The sequence below is a fragment of the Cricetulus griseus genome, chromosome 5, assembly GCF_003668045.3.
Source record: "Cricetulus griseus strain 17A/GY chromosome 5, alternate assembly CriGri-PICRH-1.0, whole genome shotgun sequence".
NCBI lineage: Eukaryota > Metazoa > Chordata > Mammalia > Rodentia > Cricetidae > Cricetulus > Cricetulus griseus.
Genome location: NC_048598.1, coordinates 116421293 through 116436257, shown reverse-complemented (window position 1 = coordinate 116436257; position 14965 = coordinate 116421293). Strand labels below are relative to the sequence as shown.

General features: G+C 43.7%; 1 protein-coding gene across 1 annotated transcript in view; it reads right to left on the bottom strand.

Moving 5' to 3' along the window:
• Sptlc2 (serine palmitoyltransferase long chain base subunit 2) overlaps window positions 1–13965 on the bottom strand; it is a 71347-nt gene extending 57382 nt beyond the window's left edge. The window contains 1 exon segment of the mRNA NM_001246680.1: window positions 13734–13965. Coding sequence (NP_001233609.1) covers window positions 13734–13859 — 126 coding nt within the window. The 5' untranslated portion in view covers window positions 13860–13965.
• Window positions 13966–14965: the final 1000 nt, after the last annotated feature.

The following is a 14965-nucleotide window of genomic DNA, read 5'->3' as shown; positions in this document are numbered from 1 at the left end:
AATATATAGACAACCTAGTCTAAAAGATACTGTTTTAACTTATTAACAAAGTAATCATATGTCCAAAAGTAAATTTGGTTTTATAATACAAAATATGTGCCAAGTTTTTACTACCAGCCGTTTTTTTTTTTGGGGGGGGGGCTTTTTCAAGACAGGGTTTCTATATAGCCCCAGCTGTCCTGGAACTAGCTCTATACACCAGGCTGGCCTTGAACTCATAGAAATCCACCTGTATCATCCTCTGAGTGAAGGGATTAAAGGCATGTGCAGCACGGCCTGGTCATAGCATTTTTTTGTTTTGTTTGTTTTTTTGAGACAGGGTTTCTCTGTGTAACAATTTTGGCTGTCCTGGAACTTGCTTTGTAAACCAGACTGGCCTTGAACTCAAGAGATCCACCTGCTTCTGCCTCCCCATTGTTAGGATTACAGGCATGCACCACCAGCACCCGGCTCATATTAGTCGTTCTTAATGCCAGTGAACTATAGTATTTCAAACGACTATTGGCATTAGGCTGCAGCAGGTGCCTATTAACCTTCTTCAATGGTAATGCACACATAAACATGAAAAGAGGGCTGGTGTGAGAGCTCAGCAGCTAAAGGCTTTTGCTATTAAGGCTGATTGATAACTTGAGTTCAATCCCTGGGATCCACACGATAACTGTCCTCTGACTCCCACACATGAGCTGTGTGTGGCACGCAGGTGCCCACAATAATACATGTAATATAGCCAGATGAGAAAAGTTCCTTGAAAGGGGTATGAGAAAGGGGTATGACTGTTCTTCCAGAGGTCCTAGTTCAATTCCCAGCAACCACAACCTCCTTGAATGAGATCTGGTGCCCTCTGCTGGCATGCAGGCAGAAGACATAATAATAAATAAAATCTTTAAAAAAAAGTTAAAAAAAAAAAAAAAGAAACCATGTACTTTGTAAAATAATCTTTAAAAAAAAATTAAGGGGTTTCAATGGAGGTACTCCACATGGGTGGATAAGGCTTCCCTGAGAAGACCCCTAAACACATGCACACACACTAAATAAAAATAAAAAATTAAAGAATAAAGCCTGGCAGTGGTTGCACACCTTTAATCCTAGCACTCGGGAGGCAAAGGCAGGCAGAACTCTGGAAGTTAAAGGCCAGCCTGGTCTACAGATCAAGTTCCAAGACAGCCAGGCCGACACAAACCCCCCCCCCCCAAAAACAACAACAACAAAAAATAACAAAAACAAATGAAAACCCGTCTGGGGAGTGGGAGGGAGAAGAATAACAACAAAGAAGGTAAATTTTTACTTAGGAAGGACAACTGTTAAGAACAAGCAGCAGGCTGGGTGGTGGTGGTGCATGTCTTTAATCCCAGCACTTGGGAGGCACAGTCAGAGTAAAGGTGGATCTCTGTGAGTTCAAGGTCAGCCTGGTCTACAGAGTGAGTTCCAGGACAGCTAGAGCTTCAGAGAAACCCTGTCTAGAAAAAAAAACAAAAGAAAAACAAACTAACTAGGAGCTGGGAAATGGGTGTCAGTTTGTGCCACGTAAAGCATGAAGTTCCCAGCACCTATATAACAAGCTAGTCATCTCAGTAATAGTGATATCCTGTCTCAAAAACAAATCTTCTAACAAAACAACAAAATAACCAACATTTGAAGGAAGTTTATCATTTTTGTGTTGAGTCCCATTTATAGCTATCCTGGGGCACAGGCTGAACACACCTGAGTTCTAGAGCCTCTCTAGGGAACCTTTATCTGCTTGTTAGCTCTCAACAGACCTCAGACACTGATGAAAACAAATCTATGCTGCAATCTCAATTTCTTCCCCCACAACTCTAAATTTACATTCCTATTAGTCTCTACCCTTTGGATTCCATGGCATCTCAAACTCAACAAAACATACTGAACTGATCTTCCTACCCAACCCCTCCCTCCCCTCTTACCTCTTTTGGGCACTAGTATCACCACCCAGTCCACCCTGACTCCCAAGTTTGCAGTCATCTTTAGCTCCACCTTATTTTCTGGCTTCCACCCAGAGTTAGTTCCAGACCTTCTTGTTTGGCACCAGGGAGTGTGTTTTGTTTCTGTCTTTTTAGACAGGGTCTCATGTAGCCAAAGATTATCTTGAACTCCTCCTGATCCTGTCTCCACATGCCAAATGCTAGCTAGGGTTACAGGTCTGTACCACCATACCAAATTGGCATCAGGGAATTATAAGGGGTGGGGGCCTGAAAATGTTTCATGTCTTGACAGATATAGGATTCAAACACACAGAAATTAAAATTCAACAGCTTGGTACAAGAGACTAGTGCATCCTACTCAATTATACAAAACAAACAAACAAAACCCTAAAACTCAGCACCCCCCACTCCAAAGACTACTGCAACATCCTTCTTGCTCTTTGGTCTCCACACCTGGGATCTCCCAACAGACCAATATCCATGCCCAAACAAATATAATCACAATACTCCCTTGCTCAAAAAGCATCGCTGTCTTTAAAAGACAAAGTCTCAAGTCACCATCATGGAACCCAACTAAGTCTGCAGCCTTGTGCAGCCTACATTTCTTCCTCTTAGCTCTTCCTGCATTCTTTGTTCCAGTAACAGCAAACTTTTGCCACAGGCTTTCAAAAAGAAAAAAAGAAACAAGAAAAAAAAAAAAAAAAAAAACTCCTCCAAGAATGAAACCCTTCATCAGTAATACCCACTGCTAAAAAGCCAAGACATAGTAAATTAAGTACATTACTTAGAAATGAGGAGATAAACCCCAAAAGCATGTTAAAATGAGAAAACAGAGAGACTAGGAAAGTATATGAGGCCACTAGCAGTGGGTCTAAGATCTAACACTAATGCACAAACTAACTTAGTGGAGCCCTTTCTATATGGAGAGATACCTTGCTCTGCCTAGACACAGGGGTGTGGGGGGTGGAGAGATGCCTTGGTCCTGCCTCAAACAGATGATGGGACAGATTAGTAGGCTTCCTAGGAGAGGCCTTACCCTCCTTATGGAGCAGATGGGAGGTGGGGGGCAAATGGGGGGGAGCGGGAGGAGAGGAGGGAGGGGGAACTGGGATTGGAATGTAAAAAACAAATTAAAAAACAAAACAAAACAAACCAGAAAACCACTGCCTCTGAAGAAGAGAGAAGAAAGCTGTAGTGTATTTCACAAACCTTATGGAATTCAAATGCTTAAGCATGTAAAGTTGAAGTGAAGGGATGCATTGATTGGGGGGGAGGGGAGGGACACAGAGAGAGAGAGAGAGGGAGGGAGGGAGGGGAGAGGGAGGAGCTGGAGAAATGGCTCAGAGGTTAAGAGCACTGGCTGTTCTTCCAGAGGTCCTGAGTTCAATTCCCAGCAACCACATGGTGGCTCACAACCATCTGTTATGAGATCTGGTGCCCTCTTCTGGTGTGCAGATATACATGGAAGCAGAATGTTGCATACATAATAAATAAAATCTTTAAAAAAAATGAGAATTGGAGTGGGAGGGAGGGAGAGAAAGTTGGGGAGTATAGTACAACAGTAGAGCAATTGAGTAATATGGGAGTGGAGGAAAATAGAGAGAAAAGGAGAAAAAATTCTTTCTGAGCCATTTGTGAATCAGCTACAGTTATTGTTACCTTTTAATATTTGAGGGTATTATTTATTAGAAACAAGAACACTGTATGATGGTGCACACCTTGGGAGGCAAAGGATCTCTCTGAGTTGAAGGCCTGCTTGGCATACAGGACAGTCAAGGCTACTTCAGAGATACCCTGTCTCAAACAAACAAACTAAAAAAAAGAAAAGAAAGAAAAACAGGTGCATGTGTTACACGGTAACCAATCAGAATTGATACAGTACTTTAATAATGATACTACAACATTATTAAAATTCTGCCACTTGTCCTTATGATATCCTTTACAAAAAAAGAAAATACTGGCAATATGGAATTCTGTCAGATTTGACTGCATTCTAAAATGACTTACAAAGACGGACTCCTGACTGAGTAGGTTTTCAAGAATCCCATGAAAGGATGCAGAGTAACCATACAGTGACTTAAATAGCAAAATGATTATTGGGGAAATCAAGGCATACATTTCTGATATGAACACAAGCTCATATAAGTATGACTTCATCAAGCAAATGAATGCATGCCTGCTGCACGCTAGGAGCTCAGAGTCCACTGTCTAGTGGATGGATGCTGTGTATTATTTTTAAGTCTTTATGTTCAGTTGCTGGGGAGGACTTCAGTTACAACCCCAGCACTCACATAAAAAGCCAGATAAGGTAGCATGTACTTTTTTTTTAAAGATTTTATTTATTTATTATGTATACAACATTCTGTTTCCATGTATATCTGCACACTAGAAGAGGGCACCAGATCTCATAACAGATGGTTGTGAGCCACCATGTGGTTGCTGGGAATTGAACTCAGGACCTCTGGAAGAGCAGTCGGTGCTCTTAACCTCTGAGCCATCTCTCTAGCCCCAGGTAGCATGTACTTTTGATCTCAGTGCTAGGGAGGAAGAGACAGGTGGATCCTTGGGAGTCACTGACCAACTAGCCTAACCTACGTAGCAAGCTCTAGGTCAGTGAGAGACCCTCTCTCAAAAACTTAAGTGGTTTTTTGTGCCACTTAATTGTAGCACTTTTTGTGCTACATAGTGGTTTGTGCCTTTAATCCGCTCAGGAGGTAGCAGCAGGTGAATCTCTCTGAGTTTAAGGCCAGCCTAATCTACATGGTAAGTCATGGGCTAGCCAAGGATACAAGGGATACAAGACCTTGTCTCAAATAATAATGCTGATAAATACTATGTAATAATAACATGAAATAATAAAGCAAAAGGTGCCTGAGGAACAATACCTAGTGTCCTCTCGCCTCTACATACCTCTGCATACACATGCAGGAACACACACACACACACACACACCTAACTTCCCACGTTTAACAAAATAAAATAAATAAACCTAATGTCCAATATGAGCCACCCATTTCTCTTCATCAACCCAAGAACTGTTATCATGCCTTCTGCAGTAAGGGAACCCACACATTTCCTTGTTCTTTAAAATCAGGTCTTCTAGCCTGGTGGTGGTGGTGGTGGTGATGCACACCTTTGATCCCAGCACTTGGGAGGCAGAGGCAGGCGTGGTCTACACAGCAAGTTCCAAGACAGGCTCCAAAGCTACACAGAGAAACCATGCCTTGAGAAAAACCAAATAAACAAATAAATAAATAAATAAAAAATCAGGGCTGCTGAAATTATCTTTTCACGGAATTACCCTCTCCCTACTGCATACCACACATACTAGAGGAAGAGCCAGGAGTCTCCTGAAAACCATACAAGGTATATGCCATGCTCTGAATGTGTTTCCACAAACAGTCTTGTTGATCGGCAGAGAAATTATGAAAATTAGGTAGGCCTTCTTGAAAGGTTCAGGCATTATGCTGGCCTGCCCCTGTTACCTGGTGGAATCCACTCAGGCAATACCCTGGTCAGCCCAAGGTTCCATGGGAAAGAAGTCTGCACGCAGGTGCAGAGGACCCCTTTAAAAGATAGGCCCCTGCACCTTTACGCTCTCTCTGCCCCTTTACTCTCTCTCTCTCTCTCTCTCTCTCTCTCTCTCTCTCTCTCTCTCTCTCTCTCTCTCTCTCTGTGTGTGTGTGCTCTCCCGTCTCTGTTTCCCTGCCCATTCTGCCGCGCCTTATAATAAACTTATAGTCAACATGTCTGTCTCAATATTTCTCTTTTCTTCTTTTTAAACAAAACAATAACAAAAATGTTGACTATAAGTTTATTATAAGGGCCGGTAGAATGGGGAGACTAAGAAGAGGAACAGGGTAATGGCTGACCGCCATGGCCGGTCGCCATAGAGAGACAGAGCGGGGAAACAGAGACAGGAGAGCACACACAGAGAGGGAGAGAGACAGGGGGAGAGAGAGAGACAGGGAGAGAGAGAGTAAAGGGGCAGGAGCCTATCTTTTAAAGGGTTCCTCTGCACCTGCGTGCAGACTTCTTTCCCATGGAACCTTGGGCTGACCAGGGTATTGCCTGAGTGGATTCCACCAGGTAACGGGCAGGCCAGCATAATGCCTGAACCTTTCACTTCTATTTTCTTGTAATTAGAGTAAGTCCTGAATTTGTGTGTGTTTGGTAGTTTGAATAAGAATGAACCCCATAGGTTCATATTATTTGCATGCTTAGTCCCCAGCTGATGAATTGCCTGGAAGGACTAGGAGGTATGGCCATGTTGGAGATGTATCATTGGCGGTAGGCTCTGAGGTTTCAAAAGACCACTCCAGACCCATTGTCTGTCTCTGCCTGCTGCCTATATATCAGGGTCCCAGCCATAGCTTCAGCAACCATGCCTGTCTGCTTTCCACCATGACAATGGACTAACCTGAAACTGTAAGCAAATCCCCAGTTAAATGATTTCAAGAGTTGCCTTGGTTATGGTGCCTCTTCAAGCAACAGAACAGTAACAACAGACTGAAAAGTGCTCCCCCAAACCAGCTGTAAAACATACTGTCTGCTACGACTACTCTACTGAAAACCCTAATCTTTTGCAGCTTTGCAAATGTATTTTTAAAAAATTTAGCCAAGCAGTGGTGGTGCATGCTTTTAATCCCAGCACTCAGAAGGCAGAGGCAGGTGGATCTCTGTGAGTCAGGTCAGCCTGGTCTACAGAGCTAGTTTCAGGACAGCTATGGCTGTTACACAGAGAAACCCTATCTCAACAAGGAAAAGAAATGCCACACTGACAAGCCTACAGGTAAATCTGTTTTCTCAATTGAGGTTCCCTTTGCCCAACTGACTCTAGTTTGGGTTAAGCTGACAAAAACAAAAACTAACACATACACACACACACACACACACTGAACTCCTAAGGAGTTTATAGGATATGCTAACACAACATATACCAAGCAACCACATAGGAAATTGTAAGAGCTTTTAATAGAGAAATTGTACTTGTCATATTTCAGTTGTAATGAGGTAATAAAGAAGGTTCTAGTTAAACTAAATGAAAAGGGGACTTATTGAAAGGAGGGTGGTTTGCCATAAGGGAGAAAACTAATGAGGACAAATAACTCTGAAAGACATAAAGCAGCAAGTTCCCAGGCCTCAGTAGCAGAGATTTCCTAACCCTTTCTCCTGGTAGTCAACCACCTTTCAGACTCTCTCATCACAAACTCCAATCTCTGTGACAGAGGGTTGCTGGGTTCCTTTTGGTTAACATTATGACCAAGGAAAATGGTCAAATTGCAGATGTGGCCATATGAGTCCACCCCACACATCAAAAGTGTTCTCAGACAAGAAAAATGGGTACATGTTAGAGATGTATGAGAACTGAGACAAAGAACAGGATATGTAGCAGAGCTGCCATTTGTTCAGCCTCCTATCTGAGCCTGTAATGCTGATTAATGCTTGACTGAAATACAAACTGCTACAGTGGAAGTCAGGGCAGTGTGAGACTCAAATGTACCCACAAGAACATACTGTGGAACACTTGGTCCCAAGCTGGCTGTGTTGTGGAGCCTTTGGGAGAACCCTAGCTGGTAGCAATCAGTCCTGGGAGCAGCAGGCCTTGAAAGTTATAGCAGAGCCTGATCCTAATCTAGAGCTCTCTGCTTCCTGGTCCACCATGACAGACTGGACTCCTAAAACTGTTGTTAGAGAAGGTAACTAACACAGCATTACCTTGTGCAGACATGCTTGCCCAGTGTACCTCTCAATGGGCACCTTCCTAGAAAGCTGAAGGCTTCTGTTGTGGGTTTACAGTAGGATAAATAAAAATCATGTCAAACGATGTTTCCTAGTAAGCCCTGGAAGCTAGTCTCAACCCACTTCACATGAGCTAGATACTGTCAAATGTTAGGGATTTTATCTGATAAAAGGAAATGTGATTATAACTTTGCCAATGTTTCCTACTGATAAAAACATGGCCGGCTTTGGCATAGCTTGTGTGATTTACACAAAGGCTAACACTATTCTCTCTACTATGTGTGGTATGCAGTAGGAGAGGCTAGAGCACTTCTGTAAAATTCCAAGAAAAGGCCTGCCTCCATTTTCATGGGCCTTTCTCATACCACTTCCCCCAAATTGTGTTCTTGCGCATTTAAAACTCAGTGTGTGCTACATGTATGTTATCTGAGGAGCGTTATGATTCTCTAGTGTTCTATCTTTGGTCCCTTACCAACTCCATGGCTTCAACTACCAACCATTCCCTCTCCCTCCCTGCCCGCCCCCCTGGTTTTTCGAGACAGGGTTTCTCTGTGTAATAGCCCTAGCTCTCCTGGAACTAGCTCTTTGTAGGCTGGCCTCGAACTCACAGAGATCAGCTTGCCTCTGCCTCCGGAGTGCTGGGATTAAAGGTGTAACTAAGTTTATTCTTTGACAATTAAATACATGTATATAGTGCATTCATTCTATTTAATCTCATCTTCAAGCTTCTCTTTCCTCCCACCCGTTTTCCCGTCTTTTTCCTTCAGAACCTTTCCCCATTTATGTCTTTTGTGTTGTTTTGTAACACTCTGAATTTTAACCAAGACAGTCGTGTGGTCACTCTGTGTTTTGTACACAGCTGAAGGCAACAAACTGTCCCTTCCCCAGAATCCATCAATAGCTAGATGAAGGCCCCTGGACCCCTCCCTATCCATCCATGACTGGGCTGTGCAGGCCCAGTGCAGGCAGTTGCAGATGCTGTAAGATCATGTTTGTAATGGCAGTGTTACACCATGAAAACAGCATTTCACATTTCTTCTCTGGGTCCTCTAGCAGATACTGTGTAAATGGTGTCTTTTCCTTTTTTTCTTAAGATTCGGTCTTATGTAGTCCAGGCTCAAACTCACTATGAACCTTGAACTTCTCTGTCGTCTTGTCCCCACTCCCAAGTACTGTACCACCACACTCAGGTTCTATGCAGTTCTAATGATAAAACTCAGAGCTTTGTGTCTGCTAGGCAAGCACTCTGTGATGGTGCCACACTCCCAGTCCTCTTTACTACTATTATTCTTCATACTTTCTCACTGCCTGAAAACATTGTTTAACTTCATTAATGAAATAGCCACCATTTAACTGTTTTTTTTTTCCTCAAATCACTTCCTCCCAATTGTGTTTTGCATGCCTGCTCTTCAACTTCTTCAACTCTTATGTGTATTTTTTCCAAGGAGTATTCTTAAGTTTAATGACCTTGGTATCTCCTAGTCTAGCTTAAGAACATCTTCTATATAGTTTATCAACGCCATAGCTTCAAAGACTATCCATCCCTTCAAATAACATCTCCTGAATGGTAGGCATATAATATAAACAGTAAAATCTCAAACCTTTGCTTTAGGGTTTTCAAATTAGGGGGGCGGGAGGAAGGGCTTATTTAAACTGATTCAAGATCATCACAATTGGGCTAGGGACATGGTTTATTTGGTAGAGTGCTTGACTAAACTGTATGAAGTCCCAGAATCATGGTGCTACCTGGGATTCCAACATCTGGGATTTAGAAACAGGGGGATCAGAAGCTTAAGGTCATCTTTGACTAAACAGCAACTTTGAGCCTGTTTGAAATGTTCACCTTAAAGAAAAGATCAATGATTCAAGAGATAGGCATGTTTAGCATGACTTAAACATTACACAATATAAACATGTATACATTTATTATAACATCACATAGATAAAATTTTAGTGTTTTCCTATCAATTGATTTAAAAACAAACCTGAACACAAAACAATTGTTCCAATGCTTTAAGATCTTACAGTGAATGTGCACCACTTCTACAATCAAGAGTAACAAATTTTTAAAAAAAGAAAAATAGCCTCAACTTCATTAAGAATCATGAAAACAGTATTAAAGATAACAAATGTAAAATAAAATTTCTGAGATTAAGCAGGTCAAGAGCAAAGGGTTTCCTAATATTCACAAATAATAAATTATAGAAACTACTCAGGAGGCAAGTGATTTGTGGCCACAAACCAAATCATTTATTTAATCCAGTAAGGCACAACCATTCTGCATAAAACACTGCCTCTACCCATCCCTCTCAATTGCCCATTCTACCAATAACTGAGTCAAGCAATTAGTTCTTTTGCTTAGAGGATGACAGGCTTCTAGTGTACCTGAGCACACCTAACAAATCAGCAAGTCTGTCCTCCCTGAACACCCATTTGAAATACTATCTTAGGAATCAAATTGTTTATAACTTCTTAAGAATTCTTTTTTGTTTGTTTTTCAAACCAGGGTCTCTCTTGTGTAGTCCTGGCTGTTCTGGAACTCACTATGACCAGGATGGCCTTGAACTCACAGAGATCACCACCACCTGGCTATATTGGTTTTTTAAAAAAGCAAAACCTGAGTCCAAACCTAAACTTTTATAAAGAATGGGTCTTTTTAAAAGTGAGGATAACAAAATAAAGCTGGATAACACACACAACTGTGTCATTTCCTTATTAATCAACTGTTAAATCCACAGAAATTAACCCCTGGTGATTAAGATCACTAAACAATGTTATTGCGGAAAAATTCACTGCAAACCCTCCATAAATCTTTTGGGTTTTTTTGTTTGTTTTTTTTTAAAGAATCCTATCAATCTCTGGAAATTCCCAGCACCTGGGTGGTGGTTGCAAGAGGATGAAAATAAGAAGTTCAAGGCCAGTTTGAGCTAAAAAGGTCACAGACTCAAAACAAGCAAACAAATAAAAGAACCCCAAAACAGAGACTAGTGTTAAGAAAATCTTGCAAAGAGATGAAACGACTAAATTACAAAGACACAAAGACACCATGAAGGTTCTTTCCAATTCTAATTTGGCCAGATTGTTCTCAGGCTACAAATAACCCTTTACACCTTCAATAAAGAACACTCCTCCCACTTCTTTAATGGCAGAGAGGAAATTGTTCAACTGCTATGGCTTGTGAAAACTCTCCGCCACTGTCATCATTGAACAGTAGTAACCTCTGTTTCGAAATACTTCCTTACCACATTATCTACTTATAAAACTCAGCCCCATCCAGGAGTTGCTGTTAACTCAGGCATTAATCTCTTTAAACATACCCTGTTGAGTGTATACAAACATCAGAAGTGGCTGCTTCCCCTTTAGAGAAGAAAGTCTACAAGTTTTTAATTTCTCTCCAAACCATTAAAAAGCAACATTAAGACATTCAAGGAAACAATTTTACATTCCAGCCATGTGATATTTAGTATTTTAGTGAAAGTATGACCCTTATATACCTAGTATCTTACTGTGTATTTTCAGACAGAATTGGCAGTATTTCCCCCCAGGATGCAAGGAAAGACAGGAAGGGGTTAGAGCACATACAATTAACACAAAAACTCAAAACTACTTGAAGAAATTCTCTTCTTCTCACAAACATAGCGCTCTTATTCCTCATAAATGTAATACCAGCTTTAAAATTACTTGTGAAAAATAGTTTTCTAGAAAGGATATTATAGTCCTTAGAACATTCCATTAAAACATTCTTCCAAATGCCATTGTGACTTGAGTGAAAATGTTCGATGAAAATAGGTTAAAAGAGCCAGCCAGGTGTAAGAAGATCAAACTTTTTTTTTGGGGGGGGGGAGATGAGGTTTATATAGTCCAGACTGGTTTTGAACATTCCTTCCAGCCTCAGCTTTCATCCGACAAACTAGGATTACAGGTGTTTGCCACCACACCCTGCTACAGTCACAGATTTTTATATTTCATTTTAATAACTTGGAATTTCTTCATCTTAATAGTTGGCAACCTCTTAAGAAATAGCATGCCTACAAATGCTAAATTGCTGGGATTCCAGGAGGTCAGAACTTGATTTACTGTTTAGTCAGAATATCTAGTGACTGAAAGGAACATTTAGACAGAAAGCACCTCTAACACATGACTGGCTTTGTTTGGACATCCTTTTTGCTCAACCACTCACCTATTATATCTTCTAGTTCCAACTGTTCCATTTCCCTGGTACATTCTATACAGTTACAATGTTGTCTCATTAGCCTCTCACACTGCTGGAGAAAACAGCAAGTTCTTCCAGGGCTCATACCTAACTGACCCCTCCCCTTTTGGAGACAGGCTCTCTCAACAAAGCCCTCAAAACTGTCCTCAAACTCACTCTGTAGACCTGAACTGAAGTGAGATCAGGGGCCTGAACTCACAGAGATCCACCTGCTTCTGCTTCCTCAGTGCTGGGATTAAGGCCAATGACGCCAAGCCGGGACCACAAATTGACTTGTATTACAGCCTCTCTCACATAGTCATTTTTCTGAAAACCAATCTTTTGAATCTAAGCACCTTACACATTATTCAAGGGAGGTCTTTTCTATGTATTCCCATCCTAAGCCTCCGCTCTTCCCCAGAGTCTCAATAACTCAGCATGAGCTGGAGAAAACCCTTCCACAGCATAGGGTTAACAGGTCTGTCACAGCTGCTGATTCAGGGGACAGGTAAGTATCTACGTCAACACCAAAGCAGGGCGCATCAACCTATCAAAACTGCAATAATCACATTCACTCCAGCTAAGGGGATAAAAACTATTCTTCCTGATATCTGCACACGATTTATGAGTGTTAAACTCAAAACCATCACAGCATTCTCTTCCGGCAACGTTAAGTCTTGCATCCTTTGAAGAAGCCCATCTTTATAAACATGCTTTTGTAGAGGAGTCAGTAATAAATAAATAAAAGACTGGTTTAAAAAATATAATCAGGAAGGTCGGGCGTGGTGGCCCCAGCACTTGGGAGGCAGAGGCTGGAAATTCTCTGTGAGTTCGAGACCAGCCTTTTCTAAAAAGCAGGACAGCCAGGGCTGTTATACAGAGAAACTATGTCTCGTGGGGAAAAAAAAAAAATACTGTCAGGAATTCAGAATTCTGTAAGGTATTTTAGAACTGCATGAATATGGTTGATGATTCAACTTTAGTTAATTAGTGTAAGGACTCATGACAATTTACCACTGGATTAAGCAATGCCCTCTATGATAGCTCTATTGTTTGATGAAAAGGGTCACCTAATCTAACCTGGAAAATGGGATGAGGTCTCACGTATCTCACAAGCGAACAACCCAAGGGGCTGCCCGACTAAGTCCACAGTCAAGGTTTTCCTGGTAAAGGAAGTTCAGAATACGGTAGGAAGAGGCTGCCTGGGTGTACTTTCACAACCGCACTGCTTAACTTTCTCGGAGCTTCATCTTCCTTTCGGGACTGCAAAACTCTACAGGAAGCATGTACTTGAGGGGACCGGAGGAGGAACCCTGGAGAAGGTACTGACAGGCTCCGAGGGAGTTCCTCTGCTGCCCACGGGGAGCGGCCTGCACTTTTCGCAGGATCGGGACTTGGGAGAGGAAGCCCAGCTTCCAGGGACCGGGAGCTCCGCATAGGTGAGGAGCAGGGCAGACTTAGGGAGTCCCGCGTGCCTGGGGAGCCGGGCAGAACTCGGGAACACCGCACACCTAAGAAGCCAGGTAGACCTAGGGAGTTCTGCATGGTTGAGAGCCCCTCATCGCTGGGGAGGCGGAGGCCCGCGGGGCTGGGTAGCCGGGTAGAACTGGGGAGCCCCACATGGTTGTTGAGTCTCACGCTGCCCTTGAGTCTCGCTCCCGCTCAGGGGGAGGCCCAGTCAATTCCGGGTCCCGGCCATCAGCGCACCTGAGTCGCGCCCAGCCGCCAGCCTGCCGCTGAGATCCGCCCGCGCGGCTGCCCGTCCGGCCCGGCCCGGCCCGGCCCGGCCCGGGCTTCGGCTCGCGGGGTCCCGGCCCACCGCCCCGGCCCCGCCCGGCGGCCTCTCGGTCCCGTCGTACCTGGCCGGCAGCCGCGGCTGTGGCGGTGCTGCTCCTCACGTACCCGTTCCTCACCTCCCCGTTCTTCACGCAGCCGTTCGCCCGCAGCGGGCGGCGGCAGCAGCAGCCTCCGGGTTCCGGCCGCATCGTCCCGGCAGCACCCGGCAGCAGGGCAGGCTCTGGAGGCGGCTGCGGCGCCAACTCCCGCTCCGCACCGCACCCACCTCCCCGAAACCGGAAATGGCTGCAGCGCCGCTGCCAATTCCCGGTCCGGCCGTCACGCGAGGGCGGGGCCAGCGGAGAAGATCAGGCTGGCCGAAGCCGGGCGGCCGGAGGGAGGGAACACGGGGCGGAGCCTGATGATTTCCGACCAATCCAAAGGCGAGATGGGCGGACCCCATGTTGATTTTGGCCAATCAAGGGCGAGAGAAAAGCGGCTTGCTGGCGTCAGGGGGCTTCTTTAGAGGAACCCGAGAGCTGGGCACTTGATTGGAGCCCTAGCCAAGTCGTAGGTGCGGCTTTGCTGCCTAATGGTCCAGACTGAGGAGGAGGCGGAGCCCGGAGAGAAGTAGCCAATTAGCGTGTGGAGAAAGAAACAGGGGTTGAGCCCATCTCCAGAGCGGGTTCCTGGTTCTCCAGCACAGGTGGTGGTTGCCCTCTGTGCCCTTCCTCCCGAGAGGTTCTCGGAATGAATCCAAGCCCAAGACAGGCAGCTCCCTTATTTCATTAGCAAATTCCTCTGTGGGTGTTAATAGAATAGCCTTTTTGACTGTCTCTCACCGTTCTTCACTGTGCGCTACTCGAACGCCTCTCGTGCTCATCACTTGTTCTGTCTGGGTTTTTCCCTATTCATTTCCTTGGAAGACTTTCCTTGAAAGTCCGGAGACCTGATCTATTTCCAGATCTTCTGATAACGGGAACTGAAACTTGAGAAATTAGCTACTTGAGGAGCCAACTTCTTTTAAAATTCTTCCCGCTTCATAGACTCATTTGCAGGAAATACGTTAGTAAAGCAATGGGCACCTATCAGAATACCTAATCCAAACCAATAGCAAAAGAAAGGGGATTGATCTGCATTACAGCATTACAGAGACCTTTAGTAACCCATAAAAAAATTTAGTATCATAATTAAGAGTATGACTCAGTCTGTGTTTGAATGCTGGCTGCCTCACCTACTAGCTGAGTAACCTCTATGTATCTCCTCCGCTCGGAGGAGTAATAATAGTTGCCATAAGAGAATCTAATGAGTTAAT